Source organism: Pithys albifrons, chromosome 8 (genome assembly GCF_047495875.1).
Source record: "Pithys albifrons albifrons isolate INPA30051 chromosome 8, PitAlb_v1, whole genome shotgun sequence".
NCBI classification, from domain to species: domain Eukaryota; kingdom Metazoa; phylum Chordata; class Aves; order Passeriformes; family Thamnophilidae; genus Pithys; species Pithys albifrons.
Window position 1 is genome coordinate 21,500,952 of NC_092465.1, and position 13,688 is coordinate 21,514,639.

The following is a 13,688-nucleotide window of genomic DNA, read 5'->3' on the forward strand; positions in this document are numbered from 1 at the left end:
TTCTGTTCAGACCATGAATCTGCCAGAGTCACATATTACCAGTTCTGTGGTTGTGTATCTAGTGCAGAAGGTTTCTACTTGTTTTGGTTTTCTCCCTACAATTTGGAGGGAGACGATGGTCAGTCTGGAAAAGGAGGAGCAGGAGGAATCTCATAATTGGATGTCTGAGTGAAGAAACTATGGCTTGTGTTAGCTGGGGAGCAGTTGCTCTTAAAACACTGCAGGGCTGTGGGATCAGTTGCTGTAGTGTGTTGTATTGCCCATCGATTCTACAGTGAAATGTCTGCCCTCTTGCTGTACTTCTTTCATGCCCTTTAAGGTTTTTATTAAGGTTACAAATGTAACTGATGTACTTCATTCAGTCAAGGAAATAGAGGAATGACATTTCAACCCAAATATTTGTTTTGTGATGTATTAGAACACCTGCAATTTTTAAAAAAAGGCTTTTAGCACATTGATGAACAGTGTATGCCTGTTAAGGCTGTTACCTCTCTAACAAGTAGTGCCTTCAGATACTGCCTGGGTGCACTGCCCTTTCAGATTTTTTTTTCAATCTGTTGCCATATTTTGATTGCTTCCATGTCTGTTTTCTGAAACGTATGCCTAATAGATGACGTGATACTTCTTTCATTTTTCATGAGCTTCAAATGGAGATGCTGTGTGGTGACTTGCTGCTTTATGTAGCAGTGGCTTCTCTAGAGCCCGTTTTGCGCCAGGAGCTGGGGCAGCACGGGGTGGACCAGGGCCCTGGTGTGTGGGTGCTGCTGGTGGGAGAGCAGGATTGGGGCGTGGGGGCAGCAGGGATGGGCAGTTCACTCTCTGTGCTTGCAGATACTACTGGGTCAGCCCTGCTTTTACCGCAGCTGTCCTTGCTTGTTCTGCAGCTCTCAGGATCTGCCCTTTAGTACACCGTGGCTGGGTCATGCTCAGGGAACTGGACTCGCATGGTTCAGTCAGTCCAGTGCAGAGACAAGGTGGCTGTGGGCAGGGGCTGGGCTGGGCTGGAAGTGCCTCAGCTCCCAAGTTTGTTTCCTAAAATAGTGTGCTTGTCAATCCTTGAGTTAAACTGCATGCTATTATGAGAGGATTTCATGCAGTGTCAGCCACTACATGTTAGAAAAATCTGAATAAAAATCCCTTTAACATTATTTCTTACATAAGTTTATCATAATTAATTATAAAACTGTGTATTTTACAGTACCACTTCATATTCAGGTCTGTTCTTGGCATGGGTACTCTTTCTGTTAAATCAGAAGGAATGTATAGCTGGTAAGGGAGAAATTAAATATATAAGTAAAATATAGGTTTCACTTTGTTTGGCAACAGCAGTGTTTTGCAAAACTGAGTTATCTCCCGATTAAAACCAGAGAGTTGTGTCTGAAATGGAAAACTGGATTTTGAAACACAACTTTGGTGCAGACTGTACCATTTCTTCTAAGAAAAATGACTTATACCAGTGGAAATGAAATCTGCAAAGCTCTGTTTCAAATCCATACAGGCTGCGCTCTTGACTGTGAGGGGAAAGGGTTTATTTTTCCATGTGACTTTAAGAAAGTCAAGTGGCCTTTCCAGAACAACAGGTATCTTTGTAGTTCCAGTTTTGCTTTGTAGTAGCTTGCCCTTGTCCTTATGCTGCTTTTGGCTTCTTTTCCCAGTCTCTGTCATGATCCGTTTCCTAAAAAAGGCCTAATGAATAAAACAAAAATCCCAATCCTTCAAGTGCCAAGACTCCAGGCAACAGAGATTAATGGTGTACTTGGCCATGGCTTTGTGCTGGTAGTTCCAAAATGTAGCTGTGGAGTAGCAGATCAGGAGAGTATTCGGTCACTTAAAATAGGTGTTAGTAACACACTGGCTGTGGTGAGTGTCTCTGTAAAAAGCATCATGAGCAAGTTCTCTGCTCACACAGTTTTACTGGTTGTATTTTGCCGAGAGAAGGTTTTGTCTTTGGAGGAGTCTGGTCTCATGGCTCCAGTTCCCGTTAGCCCAAGTGTATGAAGTGACAACCTTTGTGCTAATGAGTCTATGATGCTCTTGTACTGTGACTTCTTTCTGCTGTGGGAAGCCAAAGGGGGGGTTGTGCCACCGGTATTCAAATGCAGTGTCTGTCACATTGACTAGCTTCAGTAATGTGAAATACAGTGGTGGTTAGATGTTCCCATCACTGTAGATGTCCACATTGTGATCAGGGGTCTCTGCCTGGAGGTTGTAAACATTTGATAGATATCTAGTGACTGTGACTGGTGTTTTGGTGGTAAATTTTAATCTAAGTATGGGTTAGAGCTAGTTACTCTTTTTATTTTGTTCAATCTAGTGAAACTGTTTGCAAGAAGATACTGGGACTGGGATAGAAAAAGGATGCAGGAGACTGTCTAGTCAGGGGTGGAGACATTTCATAGCCTTTAGCTTCGTCACTTTCCAAATTTGCTCTCTTTGTATGTTATGGAGTCTTTCTGAAAACATAATGAAGTGCAAAGTCTGCGGCGGCAGCGTTGTTATCTGAGAACAGCAACATTAAATTGAACATTTGTGCTCAATGAAGGCTGCAAAATTGGAAATTACTTACACCACTGACTATTTTGCCTGTATGTGAAAATGTTTAATGGTTTGTTACCCAGGAAACACTTTCATGATTTCTACTCCAGTCTGTTAAAGCTCAGAGCTGGCACTACTGATGTGTTGCTTTTACTGTTAAAGAAAGGCTGGCAAAGACGTGGTGTCTTGTTTAGGTAGAAGATACCATGGAAAAGGAAAGAATTTAAGGAATGAAGAAAACTGGGAGATAGCAGAATGCCTGAACTTGGTGCAGACTGTGGTATTTTTTGTATTTGTTTAAATCAAAATGTAATTTACTCGGTGGAAGCCTCTTACTTTGATGAATAGGATTTGCTTTAAAAAAATGTGGAAGATCTTCTCCCTCCTTTGGCTTGATCTCTTTTGAGTGTTTGTTCCAAAACAGAACTGTAATGAATCGCTGATAATTTTTCTTCTCTGAAGTATGTTATGAAAATTGTATGTTGTCCTTGGATAGTTCCAGACTGTAAGTGAGGAAAAGAATTTCACTGTGGAGTGAGGGAGTACTTCCAGGAACTTGGAGGTTCTTTTGATTTCTTTTCATATGGTTTTCTCATCTTAACTTCAGCTTTACTTTTGGAAGCAGCCAAGGCAGTTTCAGGAGCAGTATTGGAGAGAGTTCAGATAGCTGTGAGCAGAAACTACTCCCAATTCTCACTGTTGCTTTCATTTGCAGAGAAGGAGCCACAGCCACCTCTAAATGTCTCAAAAATTACCAGTGAAAGCAGGGAGGGTTTTTAAATCTACACCCTACTGCTTAATATTCTGTAATACCTGTTAAAATGGAAAGTTGGTTCTGGTGTGTTTTGCTTTGGATTTTAACAATTCTTTTGGGCTACTTTTGATTCAATGGAGTTAGACCCTTTCTTCTTGATATTCCCCTGAGTTTTCTTGTTGAATACCCGTTGTTGAAAGCATAAAACAGTGAAGACAATGCAAAGCTCAGTATGCTGAGGACCTGTAGGTGCAAATGCGGAAATCCGATGGAGGTCTTGTGGTTTGTGTTGCCATGGCACTGGCGGCAGGAACATGGAGTGAACCGTAGGCCATGTGGTCTCATTCTTCTACCTGATACCCAGAAACGCTTTGTACAAACCAAGTACACCTCCTACCAAGAAACCTTCTGTAAACACTCTCACAAAGAATGGAAGATTTGACCACAGTCCCACCCACAACATTTTGCACAATAATGGTCAATAAGGTATAAAGGTATGTCTATTTTGCATCTAATCATGGGATGAGAATTTGATGCAAAATTGCAGGAATGGATCAACAGGTTTGTCCTCCTTGCCCTCCCCAGAAGGGTTGCTTTTTGGTAAGCCTCACATCCTCAGCTATGCTGAATGTTATTAAGGTTGTGATTGCAATTGTATTGTTAGTGCTGTGTGTAACTGCTCTACAGTTAATGCATTATCACTGGCAGTCCAAAAGAACCTTATGTATTGCATTCAACAGATGGTGCTGTTTGTGAATTTGAGTGGCTCTTTTGGATGTGACCAGGTTTAGTTCATGGATTGTTCGTGCATGTGGCCTCAGAGCTGTAGTTCCATGTTTGCAATATCAGTCAACAGCAGTTGACAGGCTGAGTCCTGGTGCCTACCGGAATGTGGGCAGTGAGTTCCCACCTCTTTCTGGTTCCTGGCAATGTGTGGGTTTATGAAGCATGTTTGCTACATACAGACAAAATCTGCTACGTATGCTCAAAGGTCTGCTCCAGATCTGGATAAAAGTCAGTAAGATTTCTTGATGCCTTTTCTGAGACTTGAGGCTTGATAGAACTGGTGAACTGGAGTTTTTCTTGCCTCAGGTGTTTTGTTCAGGTGTAATGTAACCCTGCAGTGAGGCAGGGTGGGTGTAGCTGTGCCATGGGGTTACACAGAGGCATGTGGTGCTATCCTGGTCCTTCTTGAGGAGCAGGGTCTCGTGCCTGTCCCTGTTGCATTCCAGCTGCACGTGCAGGTACAGCCCGGGTCACTGGTGTCTGTCCAGTGCAGGCACCATCCACCTGAACCAAAATTGCACCTCATTGAGGTCAGTTAGTTAAACTGGCATTGTATGCCAGTCCTGGAGCTCTAATTTTACAGGATTATCTCAAATTTGGCCATGAATCTGGGATTGTAAGGAAGTAAATCTGTTACTGTAAGCCAGAAGATGCTCATAATTGGCAGTGGGACCTCAGTCATTATCATGTATCTCCAGGAAGTAATTAAGAGAAAGCAATAACTAATGTAATTCTCACACATAGAGCAACTGAACTGATTGATTTGGTTAAAAATTAGAATTTTAGTTTGAAATTGGAAGGTGCTTCTTTTAATTATGACTAGGGCTAGAGAACATTGTGGTTTTATGCCAGGGTATGAGAGAATTCTGATTTTTTTCTGGACACTGTCACTTGATAGACACTTACTTTAAAATGACTTCTATTTATAGTTCATTGTTACATTGCTGTAGATTAACACCTGTGCAGTCTGATTGGCTCAGGGAAAACTCAATCACTTTATACTATATATTTAAGCAAGTTGAATGGGGAAGATCAGGATTCAAGTAGTTTGAAGCATTTGTTTCTGTAATTCAGATGAGCAATAATAATACGATTTTGTTTGACTTTCAGCTTATGTGGTAAACATTAGATACTAAGTCATCATAACTCAAATATTAAAAAAAATCCAAGTCTCTGACAGGAACTGATGTTCAGACATGTTTATATTTATATACTGTATGGCTGAGCTTATGTTTTCTGTATAGTAATAAGGCAAACCTGCTATGTAAAGTTGTCTGCATGTTGGAGTCTCTTGGGTTTTTGTCTCTGACTCTGCAGTCTTGACATTGGGGTGTTATTTTGGTATCTAAACATGGGTTCTGGAGCCTGATTTTGGAGACTTCAGAGCTGAATTCAAAGTAGTGACTGTAGGCCTTTAACAGAGACCTTCAACAAGTCCCGTGAATAAAATGCAGCATTACGTGATCGCAGGTGGTGGGAAAGTACAAACATATTTTTGTCACTCTTTGTTTGCAAAAGTAGTTCTTAGGTTTTAATGTCAGTGTTTCACCTGCCAATATAAGGAGATAGGTAGCTAGGAGAGCACCTTCTCACCCCACCCATAGCTTTTTCCAGAAAGAGGTTTTGCTTGCCACTGAGAAAGCTAAAATGGAATATGCATGCCTGCAGGAAAACCTAACCTGTTTTTAGCATAATGAACTCAAACTTGATTAAAATTCTTCATTAAACCACAACTGAGTCAGTAGCCATACAGTAATGACTGGAGCGTCAGTCTGGATGGACTCTGTTGAGCACATAGCATGGCTCAATATACAAGCTGATTCATTTGAACTACTGCAGTCATGCTGAAATTCATCCTGACGCATGATCTGTGTCATCCTTCTGTAGTTTTGCTCACACTTATATTTTTAAATTAAGTAATTTGGCTTTTATAATAGAATTTTGATTTTTCAAATGTATCTCTTAAACAGTCGGCAAGCTGAAGAGCAGCTCTGCTATCACAAATCACAATGTACTTGCAAGGCATTTTTGTTTTGCTTGATTTGTTCAGCCAAAAACTAGATACATGTGACTTTGTTACTTACATTCCTAGTAATGCTGATAATCCTCATAACATTTATAATCCTCATCATCTCGAGTAATCTCTTGCAGAACCTGGGAGCATAGGTTTAGTCTTCTCTGCTCTGGTCTTTGGGACAGAACAGTAGTAAAGACTCCTTTTTAGAGTTATGCTCTTTTTGATAGGTCTTAATAAGAAATTTTTTTGACACCTCTTACTTTGCAAGTAAATGTGTCTACTGATGTATTGTGATGATACTCATGGTGTGCAATTGATACAGAACAAAATTTTGCTTTACTCAGTTTTAAAAATGAGAACTTTCTTATTTGTTTACCAGAACAGTGTCTAAGGAGGGATTGTTAGCCTTTTAATAGGAGAAATAAGTCCTTTGTGGGATTGGCCTGTTCTTGATGAGAGATTTGTTGGAGAAAAATTTTCAGCTTCAAAATGGAGTATCTGCAAGAGGAGAGGGGTATACATGTTTGCACAAAGCCTGGGACAGTTCAGTGGGTACTTGCTTGGGCCAGGAGAGATCTTTCTTTGGTCAGAGGTACTAAGGTGCCTTTAAATGCAGGCAAACAGTGGCCCAGGGCTGGTGTAAAACTAGAAGATAGCTTGAAAAAACTTGTGTTTACTGTTCTGGGCATTTCTGGTCATTTTAGTAACAATATTTGTCCCACCCTTATCAGTAATTTCTAGTAAGGCAAAACCATACCCCATTTGACTCCCTGAGAGAAGGATGATTTTTGCAAAACTGCCTGATGCCTACGTTACTTTTATCAGCCACTCACACTGAATATTGCAACAATAATAGCAGTAATAGCACTACAGGTACCACTTTGCAGGGCCAATAACTGCAGAACTGCTATACAGCTTCCCGCCCTTTTTATTTTTAAATGAGCAGTGCTGTGATGCAGCTTTTCATCCATCTTAAAATACTTGCATATCAAGCCTCTAGCAACATGATGAAAACACTTTCTGATTCTTTTGCCTTCCTCATTTCTAATACTCCTTCTACAGATCCCTTTAAATTATTTCCCTTTCCCTGCAGATTGCTGGTTGGAGCTCCCCGGGAAAAGGCCTTTCCAGCTCAACAAGCCAACAGAACAGGGGGATTGTACAGCTGTGACGTTGCATTTCCAAATCAAAATTGCATACGTGTCAAATTTGATGAGGAAAGTAAGTTTTTCAGTGCTTTTGTTTTGAATTGAAACAGTTGTCTGATTTTTCTTGTTTGATATCCTTTCCAAAGGCAGTGCATCAGACAGTTGTATCTAGGGATTTATACGTAACTACTTTTGCATCAGAATAAGCTGTAGCTTAATTGCTAAGACAGTATGAGATGCTTAAATCTTGGTAGATTCTTACTCTTTTGTAAACTGATGTAACATAAAGTAATAGGCTAGAAGTGTTTATTAAAATGGATGCTGTGAGTGATAAAATGTACAGACAGTGCCACCTGCAGACTGTCTGGTGTTCTGTATGAAGTGCCTCTCCTGACATGGACTTCAGAAAAAAAGAAAAAAGAAAATGTAGTTAACTCTTAATATTTGAAGTTGTATTATGATACTCTGCAGCTGACCCGAAGGTGGAGAGTAAAGAAGACCAATGGATGGGTGTAACTGTTCAAAGTCAGGGACCAGGAGGAAATGTGGTGGTAAGTGTAAAGTACTAACTTATAAAAACTTTTGGGGTCTACAATATATGTTCTAAATGGTCTGTGTTTCTGTGCAGCTTCCTGAAAGGTCACTTGCCTAAGTTTACTCTTGTGATTCCTTGTAGGTAAAGTCTTAGATGTCTCCTCAGCAAAGTAAGGTGCTTGAGATTGTAAGAGCTTTAAATTATTTTTGTGTGAGTTAGCCTCTCTTTATAACCTTTGTAACAATCTAGGATGGACAGTTTATTTTCAAGGGGTTTACTTGGGTTTTTTGTCATGTACACATTGTTTCTTTTAAATATTTTTGGCCGCAGAAATAGGGAAGAATAGTGTGTAAGGTCCTAAAAGTAGCAGGCTGGCATCACCCTTTTTTTCCAAGATAATCAGCCTGACTTTACCTTTCATCAGGATCTTTGAGTTGCTCCTTTGAATTACTGCAGTAAGACAACCAGCTATTCTTTATACAATACAGAGATACTCTCTATTCTATGCTAAACAGAGAGAAAAAACTTCTGGGAGTTACCAAGGAATGTTATTTTCACTCTTTCTCAGTTAGATCATGGTGCTGCAGGATGCCAACTACATCGTAAAATAGGTGTGCACTGAAGCTTCCCTGTCTGAGTATGTTCTTGTAAGTTAATAGCGCTGCTTCCAAAGCTGGAGGCAGGCGACTTCAGATTGTGACTCTGGTTCTTTAAGGGTATAGAGGTAGTGACAGCTGGCTTTGGGCTGCCTCAGAACCCAAGGTGGGAAGAGCAGATATAAGTAGCCCTGGTCATTGACTGACTGTTCGTCAACTAATGCTCTTGTCTTTTCTGAGAAGGAACCTTTCTTTGTAGGTGGTAACTGGGAAATATACTTATTAGATGAGGTGTGGGCAGCCTGGAGGCCTCTGTGAAGTAGGACAGTACTGGAGTGCTGTAAGTGTTGAGCCGTTGGCTGTTTGCCGAGTATTTAGAACCCCAGAAAAGGTTTGTCAGCTGAGAAACCGGACTTGCTTTTGCTCTTTTTATACCTGCTACACATGGTTCTGCAAGAAATGCTGCTGGCAAAGAGGTTTGATTGTTCCCATCTTTTTACAGTGGTTTGATTGTTACACTGCTTAATCCAGTGGCTACTGTTCATTCTTTGTGTTAAATATTTGATTAGAATTCTCTTCCCAGGGGAACAGTCTAAAAGGATAAGGAACAGGATGTACTTAGGGCTGTAGCTCTGTCCCAGTGACAGTTACTCTCTGAGTGGAACATCCAAAGTAGGAAGTATAGGGACAACTTCCCTCCTTTTCTCTGGGAAAGCTTTCAGCCTCTGCTAAGTGGCACTTTTCTGGAAGGGGAGTGTTCTGAATGGTCTTGGGTAGATGGTAGTTGAACCACTTTCTCATGTCCTGCACAAGCATGTACATCAATTAACTCTGTGAGCTGTTGGGAAACACAGACACTTCTTTATGGGAGAGAGAGAGTGGTTCTCTAGTCACTTCTTGACAGAGAGGGATTAGGTATCTGGAATGGCTTTAGTGATTTAACCATGGAGCCTTCCTTGGCCATGCTTTGACTTGCATGTGTAGATGCTCAGGCTTTCCATATGTTGCCCATAGGAAACAGTGGACTCTGCATTGCAACAGAGATGTGTCTACAAGGTGCCTTACATGAGGGATTGCTAAAGGAGGTCAGCCTTCTTGGGTGACTTGCATACAACAGAAGAAATAACACGTGATGTTTTCTATGTGTCTTGCAGACCTGTGCACATCGCTATGAGAAAAGGCAGTATGTGAACACAGTGCAGGAGACCCGGGATATCATTGGAAGGTGCTATGTGCTGAGCCAGGATCTCACTATTAAGGATGATATGGATAATGGAGTTTGGAGTTTTTGTGATGGTCGTTTAAGAGGCCATGAAAAGTTTGGTTCCTGTCAGCAAGGTGTTGCTGCTACTTTCACTAGAGACTATCACTATATCGTGTTTGGTGCCCCAGGCACTTACAATTGGAAAGGTATGACTTGGCTTCCTTCCTGCCTACCCTTCCCCTTTCTGCTGAGGCTGCTCTTAAGGGTTGCATCTGAAGTTTTAAATCTTATGTTTTTGAGGGGGGAGGATGTAATAGAGATGTAATGATTTTACCCTCTTTTCAAAAAATTCTATGCTTCTCTATAAAAATTTACTGAATTTTCTTTAAATATCTTTAAGTGGGTATATGAATAGACAATGGAACTTTGCACGTATGTACAACAAATTTGTCCCTTATTAGTTTTAATCTTATGGTGGGATTGAGGGCTTTCTTTGACACTTCCATAGTAGAACAAATCACTAAATTTTTAACAGTTACTTGACCAGCCTTTTTCTGCATTTGAACAAATGTTAGAAAACTGTACTGAGATCTTTGTTTATCCTTCAGTTTTCTCCACTTTATTCTGTGTGAAGTCTGTGGAAAGTAGTACTTTCCAAATTAGATACTGAAGGGTTGCAGGAAGATAACTGAACAAGCAATTCAATATTCATATCAAAATCTATGCATATCCATAAAACATTTCATGGATATTCTGTCTAAGAGGCAAGTACTCTGTATCATCTAGGAGAGATATTCCAAAATTTAAGGGAAAAACCCCACAGATATTCTCTGTTAGTTTATATTGATAAGCATTTAAATGGCCAGCTCAGTCTCTTGAAGGGGTTTTTCCCTTCACAATTCATTACACCAACAGCTGTAAATTCTTCCCTCTTGGGAACATCGGATGCTCCAGCCATTACGTTTTTCCACCTCTTACACCTGTTCCTGCTATCTGAACTGTGCAAAATTGTTGAATTAAGCTCTGACACAAGGTGTACTTTAGTGAAAACTTAATCTTCCTGTCAACAACCCCTGACCAGGCTGAAACAGCATATTGAGTTCAGACACTGTTTTACTTTAATTGCAGGGAAGTGCTAGAACAGTCCTAAGAGTACTCTTCTGTATAATGGAAAAACATCCTTGTGCTTGCCAAAACATTAAATATGCCTGTTGATAAAAGGGAAGCACATATTTTATCGAACAACAGCTCTTTTCCCCTTAAATACTGTTTCCAAATATATCACTGGTGTTTGTCATAGCTCAACAGTAACTTTTTTTTTAATTCCTGTATACTTACCTCTCCTTTAGGAGAGGCTTTATGAGGCTAAAATATGTGGAATGAGAGTGGTTTCTGACCAAATCGCTTCCATGTATTTTTGAGAATTTTCTTAGTATCTCCTGTTTTCCAGATCATTGTATGACCTCTGTGTAGAACAACATGAGATTGTGGCACACAGGTAGAACAGAGAGAGAACCCTCTCACTGAGTGCAGTATTCTGTGTTAGTTCCATTTTAACAACAATCACTAGGTCGTTCATCGTAATCAATATAAGTTTGGAATCATTTAACTCTTTATTTTTCTCACTTACCATTCATTTGCTTTTATTTTACCATTTCATTTTTTCAGGGGTGGTTCGTGCAGAGCAAAAGAATCAGACATTTTATGATCTGGGTATCTTTGATGATGGGCCTTATGAAGTTGGTGATGAGAGCCGCCAAGATAAGAATCTAGTTCCTGTTCCAGCTAACAGTTACTTAGGTAGGATTAAATATGTATGGTAAATATCTTAGGCCTCTTAAACATTCGTGATCGCAGCTTGATGTGATGATACAAAATGGGAGCAGAAGATCTTTCACTGTGGCTCTGTAACATGTTAATCATTTTTGATAATTCACACCTCCCTCCACATTTATGGGCCAGTTTTAAGTGTAAGATGATACTACTGAGGTGCCTGGAAGAGCTGCCATTGTAATGTGAGATTCAAGGGCTGTGTACAGAATCTCAGAGAGCGATTATAGTCACTGTGATGGGTCAGTGCAGTTTATGGATCTGTAGCCCTTAGTCACAAGGTCTCTGCTATGTGATAGCAGAAGGTTTATCAAAATCTGAGTTTCTGGATGTAACTGTTAAGACTGCAGATTTTCTCTCCTGGTAGGTGAGTGCAATTCTTCTGTTCAAGTTTTTAAAACTCCAGTAGCCTTTTTATGCACCTTTAAAATACCATAATGTAAGTACTGTTTATATTTTAATTGTGTGTGTGTGTTGCCGGAGGTGAGCGTCTTGTTTTTTGTGCACTCCTGAAAGCAGAAAGATGACTTTAGGCCACTGGGTCTTTCTGTATACCAGCAAGATTTATTGGTGCAGAGAAAAGGCTATGCTGCTCTTTTGGAAAGGCCTGAAGTGTAAAGAATCTTCCTGTACCAGTGCAGATTTCTGTGTTGATCCACTGCTTTTGGCATGTGCAACAAATACAGTTTTGGTAACTTGAGACTGGAATTTCTGTGAGTGGTGAAAGCCAAACAGGTGGGAAGGGCATTGCTAATGTAAAAAGTTAAAGCAAGTCAAGAAGAGCAAACTTAGAGCAACGTATCTGTTAGTAGAAATAGAACATCATCATCATTGTGGCTCGCCTTCGTGAATGAAGAAATAGAACATAAACTTCTGTTAAATATCATGAGTGTAAAAATGACAATTATAAAAACTCATCCTAAGAGCTTATATTAGACAAGCTGACAGCATCTTCTGGTGAAATAAAAACTGGTGAGAAGTGCTGTGGAGGTAGGTGCCCTTTGCTGTGAACAGTCGTACTGACTTCTTGCAGTTTCATAACAAATGCATTTCTCTCCTAAATGTAAATGCTGCCTTTGTTTTGTCATAATCAAAACCATTTCTAGGCAAGCCAGCTCTTCACTGGCATTGCTGTTCCCTCTGTTTACGGTAAGCAAACATGGTTATAGGTACTTGGCTTAACTGGTATTTTTTTTCTCTTCAATCTTTCACTCATGTTTACAGGTCTTCTGTTTTTGACAGCTGTATCTGATACTCATCCAGATCAGTTTGTGTACAAAACATTGCCTCCCAGCCCACAGGTGGACAGATCAGTGGATGTAATGATGAATAGCTACTTAGGTTTGTGACCCTTTGAGGTAGCAGCATCTGGTCAGACATAATCTCCAGACCTTTGACATGATCCCGTCCCCTCTAACCCCTCTCATCTCACATACATTGTAAGGGAAGCATGTAAAAACAGGGATTCAGATGAAGAGAGATGGCAAAGTAACCAGGCTTCAGAGAAACACTGATTTGTCATGCATTTCTCCAAACCCTCTCATCCCTTCCACAGCTGGGACTCCCTCAGTTTTTCTAGAACTGCCTCATTGTGAATTGCTGTAATTGAGAATTTTCATAGTAGTGGTGAAGTGTTTCAGGAGGGAGACTCCCATCTGCTGTCTGGTATCTTCCTTCCATGTAATGTGTACAGTTTTCAACTTTGGCCTTTATTGGATATGTTGGTATATGCAGTATAATCTTTTAACTTCTTTTTTTGTATTTTAAAATGTATTGATTTTTATAAAGAATATGTAAGACTAAATTAATTTGAACATGTCCTTTAGGGCTGCACTAAGTTAATATTGCCAATTTCACCATTACTGTGTAAGCTGATTCTCAAGTACTGTAGGCATCACTCATGTAGAATACTTTGCCTGGGCAATGCATTTTGCATGTTTGCAATGGAAAAATACTGAATTGTACGTAGGAAGTTTTACAATAATTTTGCTACAAGTGAAATACTTGAGCTATTCAGGTGGTAAGGTGTAGTCATTCTAACCTGGTATGTTTAAAAATGATCTTGTATTTTGTGTCCATGAAAAGCAGATCCAAGTGAGCAGTTAAATGCGATGCTTTATGGGAGAAATATTTGAATGCAATGCATGGAGGAGAGTCATCTTGTAAACCTGCATCCACCAGTCCGGAGAATTCCCAGCCATATCATACTGCGTTTTAGACAAAACTCGTATCCCATATACCACTTTAATATAGCAGGGGACATTTTTATTTTTTGCATTAAAA

General features: G+C 40.1%; 1 protein-coding gene across 3 annotated transcripts in view; it reads left to right on the forward strand.

Annotated features, from left to right (window-relative positions):
* The window catches only part of ITGA6 (integrin subunit alpha 6), a 42,941-nt gene that overhangs the window by 11,339 nt on the left and 17,914 nt on the right, over positions 1–13,688 (forward strand). For 2 of the 3 annotated variants that reach the window (XM_071562631.1, XM_071562630.1), the window contains exons 2-5: positions 7,186–7,313; positions 7,712–7,791; positions 9,526–9,781; positions 11,244–11,375. In XM_071562631.1, coding sequence (XP_071418732.1) covers positions 7,186–7,313; positions 7,712–7,791; positions 9,526–9,781; positions 11,244–11,375 — 596 coding nt within the window. Of the gene's footprint in view, positions 1–3,830; positions 3,890–7,185; positions 7,314–7,711; positions 7,792–9,525; positions 9,782–11,243; positions 11,376–13,688 lie in introns of those variants that run through there. The other variant, XM_071562632.1, reaches the window with a different exon arrangement.